Source organism: Epargyreus clarus, unplaced genomic scaffold (assembly GCF_041222505.1).
Source record: "Epargyreus clarus isolate Ecla_fem2 unplaced genomic scaffold, WU_Ecla_fem_2.2 ptg000031l, whole genome shotgun sequence".
Classification (NCBI taxonomy): Eukaryota; Metazoa; Arthropoda; class Insecta; order Lepidoptera; family Hesperiidae; genus Epargyreus; species Epargyreus clarus.
This window is the reverse complement of record NW_027332236.1, coordinates 108,838-130,454: the sequence shown is the minus strand read 5'-3', so window position 1 is coordinate 130,454 and position 21,617 is coordinate 108,838. Positions and strand designations below refer to the sequence as shown.

General features: G+C 39.4%; 1 protein-coding gene and 1 non-coding gene across 2 annotated transcripts; both read left to right on the top strand.

Annotated features, from left to right (window-relative positions):
• The first annotated feature begins 1,709 nt into the window (after positions 1-1,709).
• Positions 1,710-20,908, top strand: LOC140754693 (uncharacterized). The gene is made up of 10 exons (XM_073089740.1): positions 1,710-1,916; positions 1,999-2,102; positions 2,656-3,294; positions 4,705-4,804; positions 7,306-7,426; positions 11,449-11,545; positions 12,749-12,985; positions 13,528-13,662; positions 16,347-16,470; positions 18,940-20,908. Exons 1-9 carry the CDS (start codon positions 1,809-1,811, stop codon positions 16,459-16,461), a joined length of 1,656 nt encoding a protein of 551 aa, XP_072945841.1. The 5' UTR covers positions 1,710-1,808; the 3' UTR covers positions 16,462-16,470; positions 18,940-20,908.
• Positions 9,120-9,192, top strand: TRNAR-UCU (transfer RNA arginine (anticodon UCU)). The gene has a single exon. It is a non-coding gene; the product is annotated as a tRNA-Arg (tRNA).
• Positions 20,909-21,617: the final 709 nt, after the last annotated feature.

Genomic DNA, 21,617 nt, shown 5'->3' with positions numbered 1-21,617 from the left:
TATTTTATCTTCTAGAACTATCATTATCGGGAGATTAGGGACTAAGTACAACACTTACTAACCTAACTTATAACATTACTGTAGTAAATTGTATTAGTCGTTGAATTATAATAATGTATCGCATTATGATCCACTTTCCATTATCAAACTTTTACGCCTTAAAACGTGCATGTTGAATTCTGCTGCAATTAAACATCTCTATGTTCAATTAATAAAAATGAGATTAACTTTAAGAAAATTAGGCGTTATAAGGATGTATTTTTTCTAAATAAGAAAATGAGATTCATAATAAAAAAACAGAACATTTATAGATATTAAATAGATAATAATAACAATGTAGGGACATTTTTAGATAAGAGGTATGTAGAGCATTTTATTAAAACGTCTATTCATCTACAATCTACAATTCGTTAAACAAATCGGTTGCTATTCGGATATACCACCGTTCTCCATGATAATTAGTTTGTAAATCATTGTAATATTATGTAAATTATAAAAATATAGGCTCTACTAAGAGTGAGTTGGAGTGCAAGCGTCACGTTATCCACGAACGACAATGGTACCTTACCTTTATCTCGTTTTTTACACTTTATTTGTTGAAGGCGCACGATAATGATAAAGATAAGTGGCAGTCGACGCCTTTATCGCGGCCTATCGCGCGAAAAGAGCTCGCTTCAGGAAGTCACGCTATGGCGATTCTGATATGTGTATAATTATTAGACACGTATTTAATACACGTCATAAAATACTTAATATATTTTTAGGGTTACATTGAAATGTATATTTAATAAGTATTTTCAAGTTTCCTCTATCCTTTTATATGTCGATTGGATTTTAACTCATTCTTAAAGAAATATAACTTTTTTTATCGGAAATAAATTGTAAAAAATCATTATTTTAATTCGTACCTGCATAATTTACACACACAACACACACAATACACATTACGTATTCGATAACAGGAATAGTTAAGAAAATTAAGATGAATAGTTAAAATTTTAATTTTTATAAATAAATTACTTAAGTCACTAACTAGAGCCATTTTGTATTTTTTTATCCTAATAATGGTTCTTTACAATATATAAATTTTGGATTGCTCCAAGCAAGCATAACATAGTATCATTTATATTAGGAGAGGAGGACGTGTAAGTATTGTAATAAGTTAATGAAGAAGCATTACTATAGATTGTATCTAGTTTGATTCATTATACGGGGACCTCAATTACCTACATGCTAACTTTAAATAGAATCAACCCGTACGTTGATAGGTACATATAGATATTTCTAATGCGTTCTAGTAAATCATGAATATACATGAAGCACGACTGTAAATTGTAAGCATTTGTCTATATTAATGTTTTTACAGGACAGCATTAAACAGGTAAAGACAGAGGTAGACAATGACAACATACATATTCATAATAGTATCCATATGCAGACGCGTCTACGTCGCTAAGGCACGAACATTTCAAGTTTACAATGTTTTGAATATTTGCAATTTAACTAAAGTTACTTCACAACCGTTGTATTCATTAATCAAAAGTTTGGCGCAGAGCCCCTGCCGCGCCTGCCTTCTCCGCCCACCCTCTTGTCTGATCTATCTATCCATTTATTTATCTATGTATGTATATGCGCATAATATTGGGTCTCACATAATGCCCCTGAATGCGGATCGTATGCTGGCAATACTGGATGCGAAAGGTCAATATTGACAAATGGCCGTGCTATCTTCTGTCACTTTCATAACGAAAGCGAATAAACATTGTGTGTGGTTTATTTTTGATTACTAAAATACACAAAATTTTAAAATGGGTGATATTTGTCGTTTATGTTGTTCAACGAAATTCGTCAATCATTATATTTTCGACGAGGAGAATAATTTATATCTGAAAATGTCGTTATACTTACCCATTACGGTATAATTGGATCAGCCATTTGATTGATAATATTTATGTGATGATTATGCTTCTGTGATGAATAGTTTGTTGCTTTCGACAGGTGATAAAGAACGACCGGCTTCCACAGAAGATTTGTGACAGATGCTGCTATAAAATAAATGATTTTTATCAGTTCTACAATAAAACTATAGAAGTACAACACAGGTAAAACTTGATTTAAAGTAAATATATATTATTTTAGCCCCGAAATACTGTGATCTTAAAAAAGTACTACAAAACCTTAAGCTTAATAAATATATGATTGGCAAAGGAATATTGTAATATTCCTAGTATAATATGTAAGTATCAATTTAATTATCAAATTACAGTCTGTGCTATTTATTTAGTCTTCGTTAATACTTTGGTCATTAATTATAAATCCAAATTAATTAAAGGCCGAAGTTCCTTGAAGATATAATTGACATATAAATTGTGCTAAAATAAAGTGTTAAATTATTTTTCAGTAGTTATTTATAACAAGAGCTTCTTTAATTTTTTACATCTCTTGCATGTATTTTTTATGGGTTGCCTGCTTTACTTTATAATTTGTATATGAGTCACTGCGTAATGGAATAACAAATTACTAGAACTAGACAATACATTGTTATTAAATTATTTTAGCATAGTGATGAAGAAGATATGTATATATATATGAAAAATAATGAATTATAAGTGAGTGTAACGCACATGTAAATATTGTTTATGTATACTATTCCAGGCTGCGCCTTGTTTACGCAACAGTCCTCCCCTTAGACGACTCCATAGATCTCACAGTTGTTAAACAAAATGCTCTCTCCCCTCCACCCCCACCCATACACAACCTGTACAATGACCAAAGCACCCAGACAGATAGCTCCAGTGAACACATTAAAGATCAGTACACCAATAGTAATATCAAGCAGATTAAACTTGAACCTCTTTCCATACCAGCGTCGCCAGTTAAGAGCGAAGGTTTTGATATGGGATATGCAAATGATTTGCACTCGGACGACAGTGAAGATACATTACTTATCAATCTTAAGAAGCCTAAGAAGTGTAAGAAGGATAGGGAGGAGTCCAAGAATGGTGAGATTAGGGAGAATAAGAGAGGTAGAAAGAGTAAGAGCAAAGTGAAAGATTGGAATATGCTGCCCCACAAACTTTTAAAGGACAATCTGTTGAAGGAAAGCGGGGAGCTGAGTAGAGTAGAAATGAGTATTGGTAATGTGAAGGAGGAAGTTTTGGAGGGCGTGCCAATGGGGGATGTCTTGCTGGAGGAGCTGCACAAGGTGAAGCAGGAAGTGGATGGAGAGGAGCACTTCTGCTGCATATGCTTTGCTAGCTGCAACAACAAGCAGGAGATGTTGCAGCATTATAAGTAAGAACCTTTAAATTGAAAGTGAAATATTTATACACGCATATTTGTTGCATGCTGTTTATTTGTTTTGTTTTAGTTTATAGCAAGTTGTGGAAGAGATTGAAATCATACTTTGAATATCAACCTGGCTTGTCATGAAGATTACAGTTCGACAAATTTTATTATATAAGGTGTCAATGGACTGGTCTAAATTTTATTTCTAAGATGTTTGTAATTGTAATAATAGGCCTTTAGGGCCAAATCCGAAACTATAAGGATAAGCGAAAAATGCTGAAAGGAGTTACAAGGCCGATTTTGATAAAAACTTAAACATCATCATTCGTTTTTTAAAATATCTTTTTCCTTAGCCGAGAATCGAACGAGTTCATTTTGAAAAAAATACACCCTCTACATATCCACTATGTGATAGTGTCGCTTATAAGGATCAAATTTCGGGGAAGTAATGTTATGTGACAAATTAAAGGAAAAGGATTTTTTTTAAGAAACTACATATTTTTTTCATATATTGGCATACTAATCATTAAGGATTATACATAACATATGACTTATATATAATTTTTTAGGACTATACATAAGTCATAACATTGAAGAATTTGTTGGTTAATCAACTAATTCTTCGATTTTATGACCATGACATACGGTTTAGTATGAGAAAGTAATAGGTTGACAACTAAGACCCAGTCGTTTTTAGGATTTATTTTTTATAAAAATAGATAACTGGTTAATTAGTAAATTCTTATTTATTATTGTTTACAACTTCGTTTCTATGTTAAATATGATTTTCTATATCTTTTTGTTAAGTAATGACTGGGATTTGACTCGAAAAAGTCATTCTCGCAAATTGTTATCTTTACTGTATTAAACGAAACACCGCGCAAAGCAAGTTGAAATCTGTTATAATGTCCTAAAAATAATCTTTTCCAAGTCGAACATAAAAATATATACTTTTGGAGAGCAAAATGTAAGCTTTCGAATGATTTAAACATCAAGCCAAAAAAATGTTAATACGCGAAATGTTTAAATTAATGAATAGCGGGAACTTAACTGCCAAATTAATATGAAAAAATATGTATTTTCTTAAAATTGAGACTATTCCTTTAATTTGTCATTTATTATTATTTCCCAGAATTTGAGCCTTATAAGCAACGCTATCAGATAGTGGAATAATATACCTATAAGGGTGAATTTTTTCAAAATGCACTCGTTCGATACCCGGCTAGAGAAAAATATTTCTTAAAAAAGTAATGATGCAATTTTAATTTTTATCAAAATCGGCCCCAAACTCCTTTCAGCACTTTTCGCTAATCGCATATAGTTTCAGATTTGAAAAATTCACCCTGTATAATAATGGTTTGTGGTTATAATAATGGTCGAGTTATGTGTGTGACGTGTGTTGCCGCGGTGTTGCAGGGCGCACGGGCGCAAGGCGGAGGGCAAGAAGCCGGCGGGCGCGTTCAGCGCGCCGCCCGAGCCCGACACGCGCCCGCTGCGCTGCCAGCGCTGCCAGAAGGTACGCCGCTATGGTACAGGCATAGATAAGTATACATATCTCACCGCCTTGGCATTGAAGGAAGCCATTAAAAGGCTTAAACGGTTGATAAATCTGTCAGCCGTTTAATGGCTTTGTGATGTAATTTACGCGAAACAATTCCGACATGTGCAGATAAGTAGTGTAAAAACACGAAATCGGAGATAAAGTGCGGAGAAATATCGTTTCGTTCGTAAATGATCTAAAACGTTTCTTCTCCATAACGAAACACCTTGTGAAGTGGTGGTAGTTGTATTAACATTCAAAAAGTGCTATGTAAAGAACCTATTTTGAATTTTAAAAAAATATTTGAAAAACTACATCTTTTTATATTTTTCAAACACGAAAACAGTTGACAGTGACAATTTCAACTGGTTACATTTTCTTGTAATCTAACTTGTTAGGAGTAAAAAAAGTAAGTAATCTTTACTAATCTATGGATATAGTCCGCGTAAAACTGCTAGTCCGCTTTGGGGTCCTACCACCATCTCTCAAAAACGATCATAATTCAAGAATGTTTTATTTCAATATTGCATGAACACTATTTTGTTTCGTACCACGACCGCCTTAAAACAGTATTGTTTTATTCTGCCGAGTGATGTAAAAGAATTAGCAATTTGTCTATTCCTTATTCGAGAGGAAACGAGACATCGAATCTAGTGTCATTTCTTTCGCACCACGTTCTTGATTGTGTTCCGTCATACGCAGTTGAACAAACTTAAACCCTTATTTATTTTTCGCCTATTTATTGTATAAAACCAACCATACCAGTTACCATATAGTCCGATTCATAATTAGGTGTCAAAAATGAAAACAAGGTTAGACCTATCAAGAAAATAAGTTTCAAATGGTAGTGTCTTATTTTTGACGATATTAAAGTAATACAATGATAACAAAATAATAATTTAAATAAATTAAGATCAATTTACATTTTCCAATATTTATATTACCTCAATTTCGTTCAATACAGTAATAATAATAAAAAACAAGATTTATGGTAGAAAATTAAAATGTGATAATGGTAGCACAATCGGGATTCAAAACATTTTTTGTACCGTCATTTTTAAGTTTCGTAGCTGATGTTATTCATTTTCGTGATCGTAGTTAAATTCTTATGTTTTCTCGTTTTCAAAGCGCGCTTGTTTAATTGTGGGTAGTAATTAATTTTATGTTTTTGTTGAGTTTGTTAACGTTTTTGTTTCTCGTTAGTTTGTTAAGGTTTACAATACTTGTAATCGTATTTTGGCAACGACATAATATCTTTGTTTACATTTTGGACAACTAATTATGAATCAGACTATAGACTCTTTACTCTTTTACTGCTGGGCAAGAGCTTTCTTTCAGAATAAGTCAGACATGCCTATAAAACCGGTGAGTTATAGGGATCAAATATGGATTCTGCCACATCAATTAAGATATGGTGATTAATTAACATAATTTATTAGCCAACTAAACAAATACATGAACCTATATGTGTTAAAGTATAAATTGTATACACGTAAATATTTGCTGCAAACGCTCAAAAGAATGCCAATATTAAAATAAAGATATACTATAGGCTACTAATTAATTTTAATAATTTATCATATCATACATTTAGATAGAGATTTAAAGACTGGCTCCTAGAAGGTAGTTTTTATAATTTGCGGTATAACCTGGCAAAATATATTTCAAACTATAAACTTTGACATTTAAATTATGCTCATTTATTCTTAATTTGAATTGTATTGTAATTAATTGATTTATTATGTCATTTGATGTTACTGCAATGAATATGCAATTATTAGGATTAATTAAAGAACATCCAGTTTTCGTAAGTAATAGCTTCAATCACCTAGTCAACTTTAATAATTTTGTATTTTGCATGCTATAAATAGGTGGGCCGCATGGAAATTATTTCTACTTATCATTTATATAATATACCTAACAGTTACCTATGCCAAAAAGATTTGATGTATACCTTATAATTGTGTTATCTGTGTCTTATGTTCGTAATCCATAAATAAATAAATGTAATAAAACAGGTTGTAGATCCCTGTGGTTCTATACATCACACCCATTTCTACCTAATAACGGGAGGATTAAGCGCTGGTATGTGCTCTGCTTTGGAGGGCGTGGTAAGGGAGACATACTAATCTGAGGCGTTCCTACTAAGTCTCAAGAATCAAATAGTAAATTAATTTATTAAGAAATATATGTTGAAAAGATTATATAATAAACCCAGTTTTAATAAAAGATTAATTCTATTTTAAACTAAATAAAATTATTAAATACTTGAGTCGGTCATGTTGTCTAAGACGCTAATTGGATAGAATGACGTCATACCGCACATGTATCACCGTATCGCACTTTATTCAAAATAGGTACAAAAATGCTATTATTTGCGTTAAAATGTAATACTTAGATATTTGGGACCAAACTCGTGTGCCTACAAGAAGGGGATTTGCAAAATGTGTGCTCATGTCCATTGCAACGTGTTCCAGACGCTGCAGTCGGGCGAGTGGGCGGCGCACTGGCGGCGGCACTGGGACCTCGACCGCCGCCCCTACCGCTGCGCGCTGTGCGAGCGCACCTTCCGCAACCACTACCAGATACACAAGCACGGTACGCAACACACAACACTATCGCCACATTCGCCACTCATCACTCACCGCGACACGTACACGAGTGCGGTACGCAGTGCACCGCAACTCTCATTGTAACACGTACATAAGCACGGTACGCATCGCTACACAAAACTCTCAAACTCCCATACTGTGATTCTACTAGTATTAGTCTTGCCCAGTCGTCAATTTGACGGGAAGAAAAAGGTACCTATCTGCCTACCTGCCTAAAACAAAACTGTTATTATTGGCAAGAAAAACGTCGAAATTTCGTAATTATGAATTCAAATGGACAAAAATGTATCAATTTTTATAGTGTAGATAAGTCGCTAAATTATTTTTAACATCCATGATTTTTTTTTCGCTACGATCATATTTTTAGTTATTTTAAAATTAGAAGCACTGAAATAGTGATTCTTAGAGACAAACACGTACACCTATAAGAATAGACCTGCAAGAGAATAAGATAGAATACATTAAACAATGCCTTATACAAATGACCTCTTTTATCACTTCCTTCAAATCAGCGCACAGAAGAATTTAACTTGTTGTTTAACTAATTGAAATTTTTGTATTTGGACTCCGAAGGCACCCCTTTCACACCTATTTCTGAATTAAATTATATGAGAGACATTTATATGACACATTACCAGAACTCAAGTCTAAGGGGTAGGGGTATTTTTTTAGCCAACATGAGGCAGAACTAATCCTATCTGGGTTGATTATTGATATCCATAACCAATAACTGCGATTACCATTAAGTGAACTGCAGACTCGTTTGCTACTTATATAGGGTCTTTCATTAAGGTTTTCCTATCTTTAAAATTCAATAAAACAAATTGTGTGTGAGATATCATCGATTTTTTTATTCGTTTGAAGGACCTATTCACGCCATCATGTGTGGAATGTGACATAGTTTAATTGAATGTCCACGGCTTCTATGGTTATGGTCTACGAAAGGCAGAGTTCTTATGGGCGACGGGATATCGACTGCCTCAGATTCTAGTGCACACTCTCACGGACAGCGGCGATGTTTTAACAGATCTTGCGTTTCGTCGACATACGGATGTTAGTCGATCGTTTACTGAACCGTGGACTTAAATTTATCCACCAGATTGCGAATAATCCTCTCGGTAGGACGATTGTGACGACCACGCGGTAGCAGGCGATTGTAGCACGCGGTACGTTGCCCGAACAGAACACCCTTTTTGAGAAAACTATTTCATTATTTACACATGTTGTTGAATGCTATAATCGTCCATGATAATTTGGCGAAACAAACTGAATAAATTAAAATTTATTTGACAGATGTAGCTACAACAAGATGGCCGTTATCAACTTTCAAAGTTCGGAAGGCCCTGTTGGAAGACCCTATATAATATAAAAAAATAAGATGCAATTTTTAAATTTGAACTTTAATCTGCGTAATTTGTTTTTAGTTGAATTAATGATAAATTTAATTATCATTGGCGGTTAGGTAATATATATATATTTTTATGTTATCTGCACAAAGATTTTTGTAAGAAAATACTTTGCTAACTGCCTATTACCACGCTTTTATTTATCTGAAAGTTCCGATGTTTTAGTACAGTTTATACTTTGTTCAGTATTTATGTAATAATATAATATGTTTTATAATTTTATTAAAATATAACGATCAGCATCAGACCGGTAATTTCGAAGTTTCGTTTGTCGTCCCTGTGGCGCAGAGGATAGCGCGTTGGACTTCTAATCCAAAGGTCGTGGGTTCGATCCCCACCAGGGATGTAAGCAAATTTGCTATGATGTTTTTTATTTTTATTTTTAGTGTGTATTATTATTTTAATTCATAATATTATTGCTTTCATATATTTTCTATATATTTTTCGTTTTTTTTTTTAATTTCCATTATTTGAAAATTTTTATTTCATTGAAATTACATTATCTGATAAGGATTTCAATTGTTCATTTGTTATTTTTTTATTTTTTGTTTAATATTTTCTTTTTATTAATTAAAATATTGTTATTAAGTTTATTTGTAAATTAATACTATTATCGATTATTTTTGGGTGTAATAGGATGTGTAGAATATTGACCATATTTAAATGTAACTTTCCTACAAGCTTTTTCCATTGATGTGGTTCTTACATCACACACGTAATGTTTGCTGTAAATCTGTTGAGCTTGTTAATAATTCAGCTCTTTTTCGAGATAAATGAATAAATTCATACAAGTGATTTTTTTTAATTTTTTTTTTAATAATATAGGAGTAGCAGACAAGCATGCAGTCCACCTGATGGTAAGTGGCTACTGCCGCCCATGGACATCAGTAATCAACCCCTGATAGGAGTAGATATTCCTACCTGAGGTCGGCCACAGATGCGCAAAAAAAAATCAGATATTTTTTTTTACAAAGTAACAAAATTATACTTGTTTTTTTTTACCGTATAAGTAATATCGCGCTGGCAAGGGTAGGAGTCCGCTGGTCAGTCAAGGGCTGCTGGGCTGCGATGACCATGGCTGGGCGTGCGGCAATTTTTGTTATCGCGAGGAGACGATGATTTCGACGTCCTTCTTCGTTATTCAGCAGGTGTCAAATTTTTAAGACGTACCGGAGACTGGCTGACCGATGATGTCATTGTCTTCATCCGAACATTTTTATGTAGAATGTAGACCATTTTCTTCGAAGAGTAGAGTGTTTTTTTTTTCTGACGACAATTTACTATTCTTCTGTAGGTATTATTCTTCTCTAAGTGTTTTCCATATTCATGACGTTTCCATATCCGTGTTGTCTTTAATAGGTATTTATGTATTGATATTCTTTAATTATATGTAATATCTTCTGTCTTGATCTTCTTATTGTTTAATTTTCGTTCTTCTTAGTTTTCAAAGCCTCCCGGTGCGCGTGCAACGTGGCAGCGCCACACGCGCACCGGCCTGGCAGGGTTGCCATGTAGTGTTGTAGCAGGCTCGTGTGTATTGAGAGGCGTGTTACTTGTATAAAGTCTTTATTATTACTGTCTTAATACTAAGCTTAACCTAACTTATATAACTATGAGTCCTACACACACTACACGCTACCCCTGAGGACTAAGCTGGAACGCCTCGGAAGTCTGTCTCCCTTACCACACCCTTCAAAACGGAACACAGCAGCGCCTAACACTGCTGTTATTAGGTAGAAATATGTGTGGCGGTGGTGCCGCCGGAGTCGAACCACAAAAGGTTCTACCACCTTCAAGGGTTTTCTTAGCCTTAGCCTTGGGTGTTTTTATTAGGGTTCTGTACCCAAAGATTAAACCCTTACGCGGCGCTGTATGTCTGTCTATCCCAGGGCTCTATATCTTGAACCGTAATAAACAGACGTTCGAAATTGTTACTCGAATGTGTTAATTACTATAACATTTAAACAAGAAATACAACAAATAATGCTAATAAAATGTTAAAAATATTAGAAGGACCGAATAGTGGTTAAAATTGTGTTTGCTGGTGAAATTTTATTTACTAAGATTACTAACCGAAGACGTCTAAATAATTTCCATTATTTTCTAACAGTGGTAAAAAGTGTATTATTTTGTCGATTATCATTTAAGATTTCTAAGATAATAAAATTTTCGACCTATTAAATCTGCTATAATAACAAATTCGTATTATTATTATCAAACACTTGTTAAAAATATATTTTTAATTTATTACACATTGTTGGTGGCAACGCCTTAATAATAATCTGTGGGGAATTAAAAGTGGAACTAAAAAACTAACGTTTCGTGGTACAGAGCCCTGTGCGTGTATTTTTTCTTTATTGGTTTACTAAAATGGACATAACATATTATAACAAACACAATATAGAACAAACATAAGTAAACAAGTATATGCTACTTTCCAAAAACTGACTTTTTAGTGTTAAGTCCTTAGGAGTGAACACTACATGCATTAGAAAATTTCTGATTATACATCCGAATTACAAAGTATTTTTTTAAAAATAATAAGAATAAAGGTGTTCGCCTTATTGGGCAATTATTTAAAATTGAAGTAATTCTGTTTCAGGACTGACACACAAGTCGAATGAGATGGGTATGAAGTACACGACGCCGGCGAAGCGGTTCATATGTGATCTGTGCCCGGAGGAGTTTGTGTACATGAGGTATGTACTCTGATGGGTTATGTTTGATTGTATACAAGAATACGATGATAACAATTTATAAGTATAAGGATTTGTATCTATTTTAGAGAGATTAATCTTGTGTGTTTGTGACTTATTTTGTCTAGTGACTTAATTTTCAGATTTCTTTTAATAATGACTTTGAAATGATTTGTGATGGAAAGAAAGCAAAATTATTTATTTTGAGAAATTGCCACACACAATACAATGGCAAGTGAACAAAAATAAAAACACATACAATACAATAGAGGTAAAGAAAAAGAGAACCACAAATAAGTCATGAAAAAAAAATTGAACGATTTTTATTATTGTAAGCATAAAAATAGCTCGTCTGGTCCCAAGGAAATTTCTGGTTGTGTTTTCAAGTACTATATTTCAAGTCAAGTTTTATATTTCTTTTTTTTAAGAAAAAACATAAAAATAGTATATTGTATAAAATTATTAACATGCTTTTATTTTTTCCATCGTTTATATGGGATGTTTTGTGGCGTATAGTATAAAGTAAAAAAAAAATGGTGAGGTTACGTCGATGGTGTAACCAAATGAGCGTGTAATGAGCGTTTAATACTACGACGATATGAGCCTGTAACATTCCTGCCTCATGAATGTGTGTAGTGTTACAATGCCACGAGCATGTAATGTGATTTTCTAATGTTATGGCGGAGATTATTTTTGTCGTGACTTTACGAGTTTGCTCGACATTCTCGTGACGTAGAATCGTTGCACGGAGTGATCGTGATGACATGGTGCTGTACGGCGCTATGACGTCACGGGGCTCCCTGGTGTCTTCGTGAGGTAATTGCGTCTCATCGAATGTGATGTCACTGTGCTACCCACGTGGTCGTGACGTCACGGAGTAGCGTGTGGTGGTCGTGACGTCACGACTGTGCCCGGCGCGGTCGTGACATCATGGAGTCGCGTGTAATGCTCGTGAGATCGTGGTCGTGCCCGGCGCGGTCGTGACGTCACGGTACTACGTGTGGTGCTCGGTGGAGCCCGGCGCGGTTGTGACATCATGGAGTAGCGTGCAGTGCTCGTGACGTCACGGAGTCGCGTGTAGTGTTCGTGATGTCACGGTGTTGGCGGCGCGGTCGTGACGTCACGGCACTACGTGTGGTGGTCGTGACGTTACTGTGCTTTGCGGAGTGGTCGTGGCGTGTGGTGACTCCACGTGTGGTGCGGCAGGTGCCTGCTGGCGCACCGCACGCGCGCGCACCCCGAGGCGGCGGCGCGCGCGCTGGCGCTGCGCTGCGCGGTGTGCGCGCGGCAGTTCGCGCACCTCAACTCGCTGCGCCGCCACCAGCGCGCGCACTCCGGCGAGCGGAACTTCCTCTGCTGCGTCTGCGGCAAGGCGCTCTCCTCGCGCGAACACCTCACCTTCCACCTGCGCATACACACCGGGTACAAGCCGCACGCATGCAAGTACGTATATCTACACATACACAACACTATAAGTTCAACGACATTTTGCTTTATTTGGATTTGGTCTAAGAATAGAAATGACTATTTAAAATCTGGAAAGCTACGTCGTCTCAAATTTTATTATAATATATCGAATTAGAAGTTATTAAATTATGGCAACGTCACAATGTCGCATTATTGTTTTTAATATAACGAAAATATTTAATATAACCACAACAAACATAGTATACTGTCACGAAAAAATGTTATAATTCCTTGCTTGCTCTCATATGATGTAAAACAATTACAAATGCATTAAATATATATATTGATCGTTTAGCCTGTTCTACCATTCGTACACAGCACAAAATTGTTATACATAGATAAAACTAAACTACAACCAAACTAGAATAATCTACAAAATAAACTGATAACTAATTTTATTTCATTTTAATAGATTAAATTTTTACGACTTTAACTGACCTTTGCCTTTACATGAACACTTATTTTTATTAATATATTTATTTATATTTAATTGAACATGTATGCCATGACGTACACAGGACGTGTGGCAAAGCATTCGTGAAGAAGTGCAACCTGACGCTGCACGAGCGCGTGCACTCCGGCGAGAAGCCGCACGTGTGCGCGCACTGCGGCAAGGCCTTCTCGCAGCGCTCCACGCTCGTCATACACGAGAGGTACGCCACACGCACACACACATGTACACTCCACGCTCGTCATACACGAGAGGTACGCCACACGCACACACACATGTACACTCCACGCTCGTCATACACGAGAGGTACGCCACACGCACACACGCATGTACACTCCGCGCTCGTCATACACGAGAGGTACGCCACACGCACACACACATGTACACTCCACGCTCGTCATACACGAGAGGTACGCCACACGCACACACGCATGTACACTCCGCGCTCGTCATACACGAGAGGTACGCCACACGCACACACACATGTACACTCCACGCTCGTCATACACGAGAGGTACGCCACACGCACACACACATGTACACTCCACGCTCGTCATACACGAGAGGTACGCCACACGCACACACGCATGTACAGTCCGCGCTCGTCATACACGAGAGGTACGCCACACGCACACACACATGTACACTCCACGCTCGTCATACACGAGAGGTACGCCACACGCACACACACATGTACACTCCACGCTCGTCATACACGAGAGGTACGCCACACGCACACACGCATGTACACTCCGCGCTCGTCATACACGAGAGGTACGCCACACGCACACACGCATGTACACTCCACGCTCGTCATACACGAGAGGTACGCCACACGCATACACGCATGTACACTCCGCGCTCGTCATACACGAGAGGTACGCCACACGCACACACGCATGTACACTCCACGCTCGTCATACACGAGAGGTACGCCACACGCACACACGCATGTACACTCCGCGCTCGTCATACACGAGAGGTACGCCACACGCACACACGCATGTACACTCCGCGCTCGTCATACACGAGAGGTACGCCACACGCACACACGCATGTACACTCCGCGCTCGTCATACACGAGAGGTACGCCACACGCACACGCGTATGTACACTCCGCGCTCGTCATACACGAGAGGTACGCCACACGCACACACGCATGTACACTCCACGTTGGTCATACACGAGAGGTACGCATGCTACACGCACGCCACTCTACATACACACGCAAACACGCACACACGAACGCATGCATGCACATACACGCACGCATGCGCACACACATACACGCACACTCACGTATATAGCGCGAGATCTCCCTGTCGGCTAGGTGATCATACTCGGGGAGCGACCGTGCTCCAATAGTCTTATGTTCGGAGCTTGTATGTACGCAGCATTTAGACAAAACTTCCATTGCGTGATTGAGAACTTGCGAGAATTAGTAGAAACAACACGCACAGACAAATACACACAAATAAACAAACACTCACGCATGCACGCACTCATAAATTACATACACATCTGAAATTGAAAGATATAATAAAACATAGCAAAACTCTCTGTTATATAATTTTGAAACCTGGTGAAGATAGAAAATCCTCGAACTACTATTAGCTATTAGCGACTATTAGCCTCCTCTTTTATTGTAAATACTTAGATGTGATTGTGACGACTTACCATCATGTAGACCTTTTTTTTTACGAGGGGGAAACCTTCAAAAGGTACCCAGTGTCGTAGGAGCGACACGGGGTTATGTCGGATTCTTACCGCACTAAACCCCCCCCGGTGGCCGTCCTCAGCGTTGCCAAGAGGACTCCGGGATCTCCTACGGAACGCAACCGGAGTCATCTGAACGCGTTGTCCCTTCGGGCTCCTCCCAGGCGAGCTTTAGGACTCACCACACCGTCTGGTGTTTACGACGGTATACGACCACATATATCGCCGTCCTTCCCGGAGTTGCTTGCTGGACGGCTCGAACTCCCAATCTTGCCGCCCGCAATCCCGGAATCCCCCTTTTAGTCGCCTCTTACGACAGACAGGGGATACCGTAGCCCTTTTCTAGTCCCGGGACTACAGGGACAAACATCAGGTAGACCTACGTTTCATAAACGCATGATAGATACGAATAAAAATCATACAAATAAATTTTATAACTGATAATGCGACCACACTCAGACATATCAAAATACCGGCATGTGTTGCTCATACACACGTGAAATTAGTTTTCACGCGTAGTTGCTTCCACGTGGAATGTGGACGTAACTAGGTACTACTTGTGGTCACTTTTGTGGTGAATGACTCTAGTGTGACCTATTTTAAGAAAAAAAAAACACAAAAATTTATATTTCTGCAGATTTCTAAAATAAAATGAAATGTTAAAAGTAATAAAATATGTCAATTCGTACATGATTTTGATAAATTCAATTCGTTTCTTTATGTAGCATTTTCACCCTTTTCCACTTTTAATCTCACTGTCACTGTATTGTTGTCGTTTCGTCTATTACTCGGACAAAATGACAGGCGCTTTGTATTTGTAGTTCGTTTTTGTCCATATATCAAAAGTACAGTTATTTCTGCCAAGAGTGTTTAGCGCTGCTGTGTTCTGTTTGGATGAAGGGTGTGGTAAGGGAGACATACTTATCCGAGATGTTCCAGGTTAGTCTTAAGGGTTGGTCGGAGAATCTGTGATCGACCTCGGGCAGGAATGTAATCTTACCTGGGGTTGATTGCAGATGTCCATAGGCGGCATTAGCCACTTACCATCGGCATGCTCGTCTGCTGCTCTTATATTATAAAAAATAATTATAACATAGACTTAAAGTATTGATATTTTTGTCAGTAATTTTCCCAATGTGCATGTAGTAGTGATGTGCCGTGTGGCCGCAGGTACCACAGCGGCGCGCGGCCGTACGTGTGCGCGCTGTGCGGGCGGGGCTTCGTGGCCAAGGGGCTGCTGTCCATGCACCTCAAGACCACGTGCGTCGACGCCGGCAAGTCGTGACCGCTGCAGGTAACACACACAGTCAGCTATTGCGGGGTGTGTTGCTGCAGGTACCAGAGCAGCGCGGCTTCGTGGCCAAGGGGCTGCTGTCCATGCACCTCAAGACCACGTGCGTCGACGCCGGCAAGTCGTGACCGCTGCAGGTAACACACACAGTCAGCTATTGCGGGGTGTGTTGCTGCAGGTACCAGAGCAGCGCGGCTTCGTGGCCAAGGGGCTGCTGTCCATGCACCTCAAGACCACGTGCGTCGACGCCGGCAAGTCGTGACCGCTGCAGGTAACACACACAGTCAGCTATTGCGGGGTGTGTTGCTGCAGGTACCAGAGCAGCGCGGCTTCGTGGCCAAGGGGCTGCTGTCCATGCACCTCAAGACCACGTGCGTCGACGCCGGCAAGTCGTGACCGCTGCAGGTAACACACACAGTCAGCTATTGCGGGGTGTGTTGCTGCAGGTACCAGAGCAGCGCGGCTTCGTGGCCAAGGGGCTGCTGTCCATGCACCTCAAGACCACGTGCGTCGACGCCGGCAAGTCGTGACCGCTGCAGGTAACACACACAGTCAGCTATTGCGGGGTGTGTTGCTGCAGGTACCAGAGCAGCGCGGCTTCGTGGCCAAGGGGCTGCTGTCCATGCACCTCAAGACCACGTGCGTCGACGCCGGCAAGTCGTGACCGCTGCAGGTAACACACACAGTCAGCTATTGCGGGGTGTGTTGCTGCAGGTACCAGAGCAGCGCGGCTTCGTGGCCAAGGGGCTGCTGTCCATGCACCTCAAGACCACGTGCGTCGACGCCGGCAAGTCGTGACCGCTGCAGGTAACACACACAGTCAGCTATTGCGGGGTGTGTTGCTGCAGGTACCAGAGCAGCGCGGCTTCGTGGCCAAGGGGCTGCTGTCCATGCACCTCAAGACCACGTGCGTCGACGCCGGCAAGTCGTGACCGCTGCAGGTAACACACACAGTCAGCTATTGCGGGGTGTGTTGCTGCAGGTACCAGAGCAGCGCGGCTTCGTGGCCAAGGGGCTGCTGTCCATGCACCTCAAGACCACGTGCGTCGACGCCGGCAAGTCGTGACCGCTGCAGGTAACACACACAGTCAGCTATTGCGGGGTGTGTTGCTGCAGGTACCAGAGCAGCGCGGCTTCGTGGCCAAGGGGCTGCTGTCCATGCACCTCAAGACCACGTGCGTCGACGCCGGCAAGTCGTGACCGCTGCAGGTAACACACACAGTCAGCTATTGCGGGGTGTGTTGCTGCAGGTACCAGAGCAGCGCGGCTTCGTGGCCAAGGGGCTGCTGTCCATGCACCTCAAGACCACGTGCGTCGACGCCGGCAAGTCGTGACCGCTGCAGGTAACACACACAGTCAGCTATTGCGGGGTGTGTTGCTGCAGGTACCAGAGCAGCGCGGCTTCGTGGCCAAGGGGCTGCTGTCCATGCACCTCAAGACCACGTGCGTCGACGCCGGCAAGTCGTGACCGCTGCAGGTAACACACACAGTCAGCTATTGCGGGGTGTGTTGCTGCAGGTACCAGAGCAGCGCGGCTTCGTGGCCAAGGGGCTGCTGTCCATGCACCTCAAGACCACGTGCGTCGACGCCGGCAAGTCGTGACCGCTGCAGGTAACACACACAGTCAGCTATTGCGGGGTGTGTTGCTGCAGGTACCAGAGCAGCGCGGCTTCGTGGCCAAGGGGCTGCTGTCCATGCACCTCAAGACCACGTGCGTCGACGCCGGCAAGTCGTGACCGCTGCAGGTAACACACACAGTCAGCTATTGCGGGGTGTGTTGCTGCAGGTACCAGAGCAGCGCGGCTTCGTGGCCAAGGGGCTGCTGTCCATGCACCTCAAGACCACGTGCGTCGACGCCGGCAAGTCGTGACCGCTGCAGGTAACACACACAGTCAGCTATTGCGGGGTGTGTTGCTGCAGGTACCAGAGCAGCGCGGCTTCGTGGCCAAGGGGCTGCTGTCCATGCACCTCAAGACCACGTGCGCCGACGCCGGCAAGTCGTGACAGCTGCAGGTAACACACACAGTCAGCTATTGCGGGGCGTATTCCTCAGAACGATTAAAGGTCGTTAGTAATAAGCTTTCTTTAGTTTTTCTAACAATTGTCAAAATTTTACCATTCTGCCTCCTAGTATTGGATAGACAAAACATTGAGTAGATTGATTATTACAAACGGACGTTAGGTACCTAATTCCCACAAATTTGCAAAAAAATGTAAATAACTAAGTAAAAAAAACAGCTAAATATATTATAACAATAATAATAAATTCTAAGGGGATATTTACACATACTTAAAAAAACTAAACTTTAAACCACCTCACAGAATACAACGCAAAATTATTTTAAGTTAAAAAAAAGCAATTTCTAATTGAGTGTTTAGGTTAGTTTAGGTTGGAGTTTTTATTTCAAGTTACGATATATGGTACGACATCCAATCCCTATCATTTATTTAATAACGACATTTTTCTTGCAGCTCCCTTGCAGCTGACTGAAGAATTTGTTTACTACAACATCACAAATTAGTTTTAGTTAATGAAATCATCGATCTGTTATCTCTATATGTTCACATCATACATAATATGAGGATCATCGATGAGGTTTTGGACTCAAATGTTTCATAGAGTAAGAGCAACTTACAAGTTGAAATTGCCAGTTTTCTCATTTAATATAAGTAATTAAAACGTTTTATGTATTTTAAATATTTTTATGTTAACATAATTATACTGTCGACAAAAACGTGCGTTTATTATTGAAAGCTGTTTTTTAAAGAATTTAAAGATTTATTTCAAAGCAAAAACAGTATCTTAAGTATGAGTTTTAGGTTTTTACAAAAATGACTTTTGTTATTTGTTTACGTATACGCCCATACATCGCCCCTAGCAGATTGTATCAGAACTGAATGGAAATATATGGGAAATACGTAAACAAAAACAAAAACAGTCATTTTTGTCAAAACGTAAAATCTCATACTACGGGCACAGTTTCACAAATGATATAAACTGTGTTGCCAGTATTTACGCCCGCCTCGGAGTACGGAAATAAAATTAAATATTAACTAAGTAATCCGTCATCGCCACTGCCACTTTTGTGTATAAATACATCGCTTTTATTTAAATTAATTGTCTACATTTACAGTTTCAGTAAATAAAATTTTGTGATAAAATGTTTTATATATAAAATGTAATATTAGTTTTAAAAATTATATAATGAAGTAAAAAATGAATTAAATCACTTTTCCAATATTTTAAATTGTGACAGTTTTTAATGCCCAAGATTTTTAAAATATTTATAAAGTATTATTAAACGGGTTTTCAATTAAATTTCCTTAAAATTTAGTTGTAATCCATTTTTTTAATTCAATTTAAATGAACTTTAAAAATGTTATTTGTGTTTGCGTGACACATGCGTGGCACTCGCATTTTGTCATTTCATAAAATATATATGTGCGCCGGTGTACGTATTGCTTTCATGAAAGACCAAAAAAGGGAAGAGTGAAACAGTATTTGAAATAATAGGATGCGAAAGGCATTCATGCGGATAGGTACGCGCACAAACCCGGATAAGGGCTCGTACACAAAACTGCGATGCGATGTCGCATCATAAAAATCTGCGAGCTCCCTCGACGCATCGCAAGGATTTGCGAATTGATTCGCATCGCGCATTTCTATGATGTTTCGTCACACTTGTTGACGCCAGTTTTAGTTCGTTCAGAGACAGCGTATGGGGAAGACTTTAATGTAAAAAAAATGACAGAGTACGACGTTGAAGATATGGTGAAATTAAACTTAAAAGCTCTTCGAATGAAGATATGCTCATTCTAAAATAATAAAAAAATCAACGGTTTTCAAAACTTCATATTTTAAATGAAAATAGTTCTCATCGGCATTCATAATTCTACTTTGTTTCTCTTTCCTGTATGTCCTAAGCAACAACAAAAGTGCACAATTCTTTTTGAAATCCACGTCAAGACCTAGTTTACAAAATTCGTTCAGTACGGTTGACGATAATCGAAGGAATGGTCACCCTGGGCCTCGCCGCACGAAATCGCATCGCTGTTCATGTGGCGTTGGGAAATCGCATCGCGTCGCATCGCAGTTTTGTGTACGAGCCCTAATACCGCGTGGTATTGGAAAAACGCCCTTTAGGTGCGTGCCATTGGACAAACAAAAAAATGTTCCTCTAATCAATATTTTGTAACGGCAACTTAGGTGACAACTATGTAAATTTGTACAGTAACGCTAAGAATAATGTTTAGTATGTTTTGTAAGAGAACAAGTGCCTCAAGTTGTGATAACTTTTGTTCTATTTATTTACCGTGAGTTGTGATGTGTACTCTGTTCCACGTGACGTCATGTTACGCATATCTGACTTGGAAATATGTCGCAAATTTAGATTAAGGAAAATTGTGAGTTTTGTCCAATTAATAAATAAGCGTGGTTCCATTTTGTTGTTTTATTTATAAATTGGTATGCGTATCTTTATCTGAAACAGGTGTATAATGGGTGGTTTTGTACTTTAATTAACCCTGGCCAAGTGTGGTTTAAGGGACCTCAAATAGAATATTCATAATAAGTTTACCTAGAAAGTAAGGAACGGTAGATCACATTAAGTTATTAGTTAAGTCAAGGAGCGATTTATAACCCTTTAACTTGTAACTTGTAACTTTTTTATATGATATGCGTGTTGCGGTACCGCGTCCGCACGCGGATGCGGTTAAAAGTGCTCTGTAAGCCTCAATAGACCGTGATGTTTACACTTAAACAATATACACTATACTTATATCGCCATCTTTATATTTTAACAATATAAACAATAGTGAAGGTGGTAGAACCCTTTGTGGTTCGACTCCGGCGGCACCACCGCCACACCTATTTCTACCTAATAACGGCAGTGTTAAGCGCTGCTGTGTTCCGGTTTGAAGGGTGTGGTAAGGGAGACAGACTTTTCCGAGGCGTTCCAGCTTAGTTCTCAGGGGTAGCGGCGCATCTGTGGCCGACCTCAGGTAGGAATATCTAATCCTATCTGGGGTTGATTACAGATGTCCATGGGCGGCAGTAGCCACTTACCATCAGGTGAACTGCATGCTCGTCTGCTACTCTTATATTATAAAAAAAAATAAAAAAAATAAACGGACACTCACGTTTGCTATTT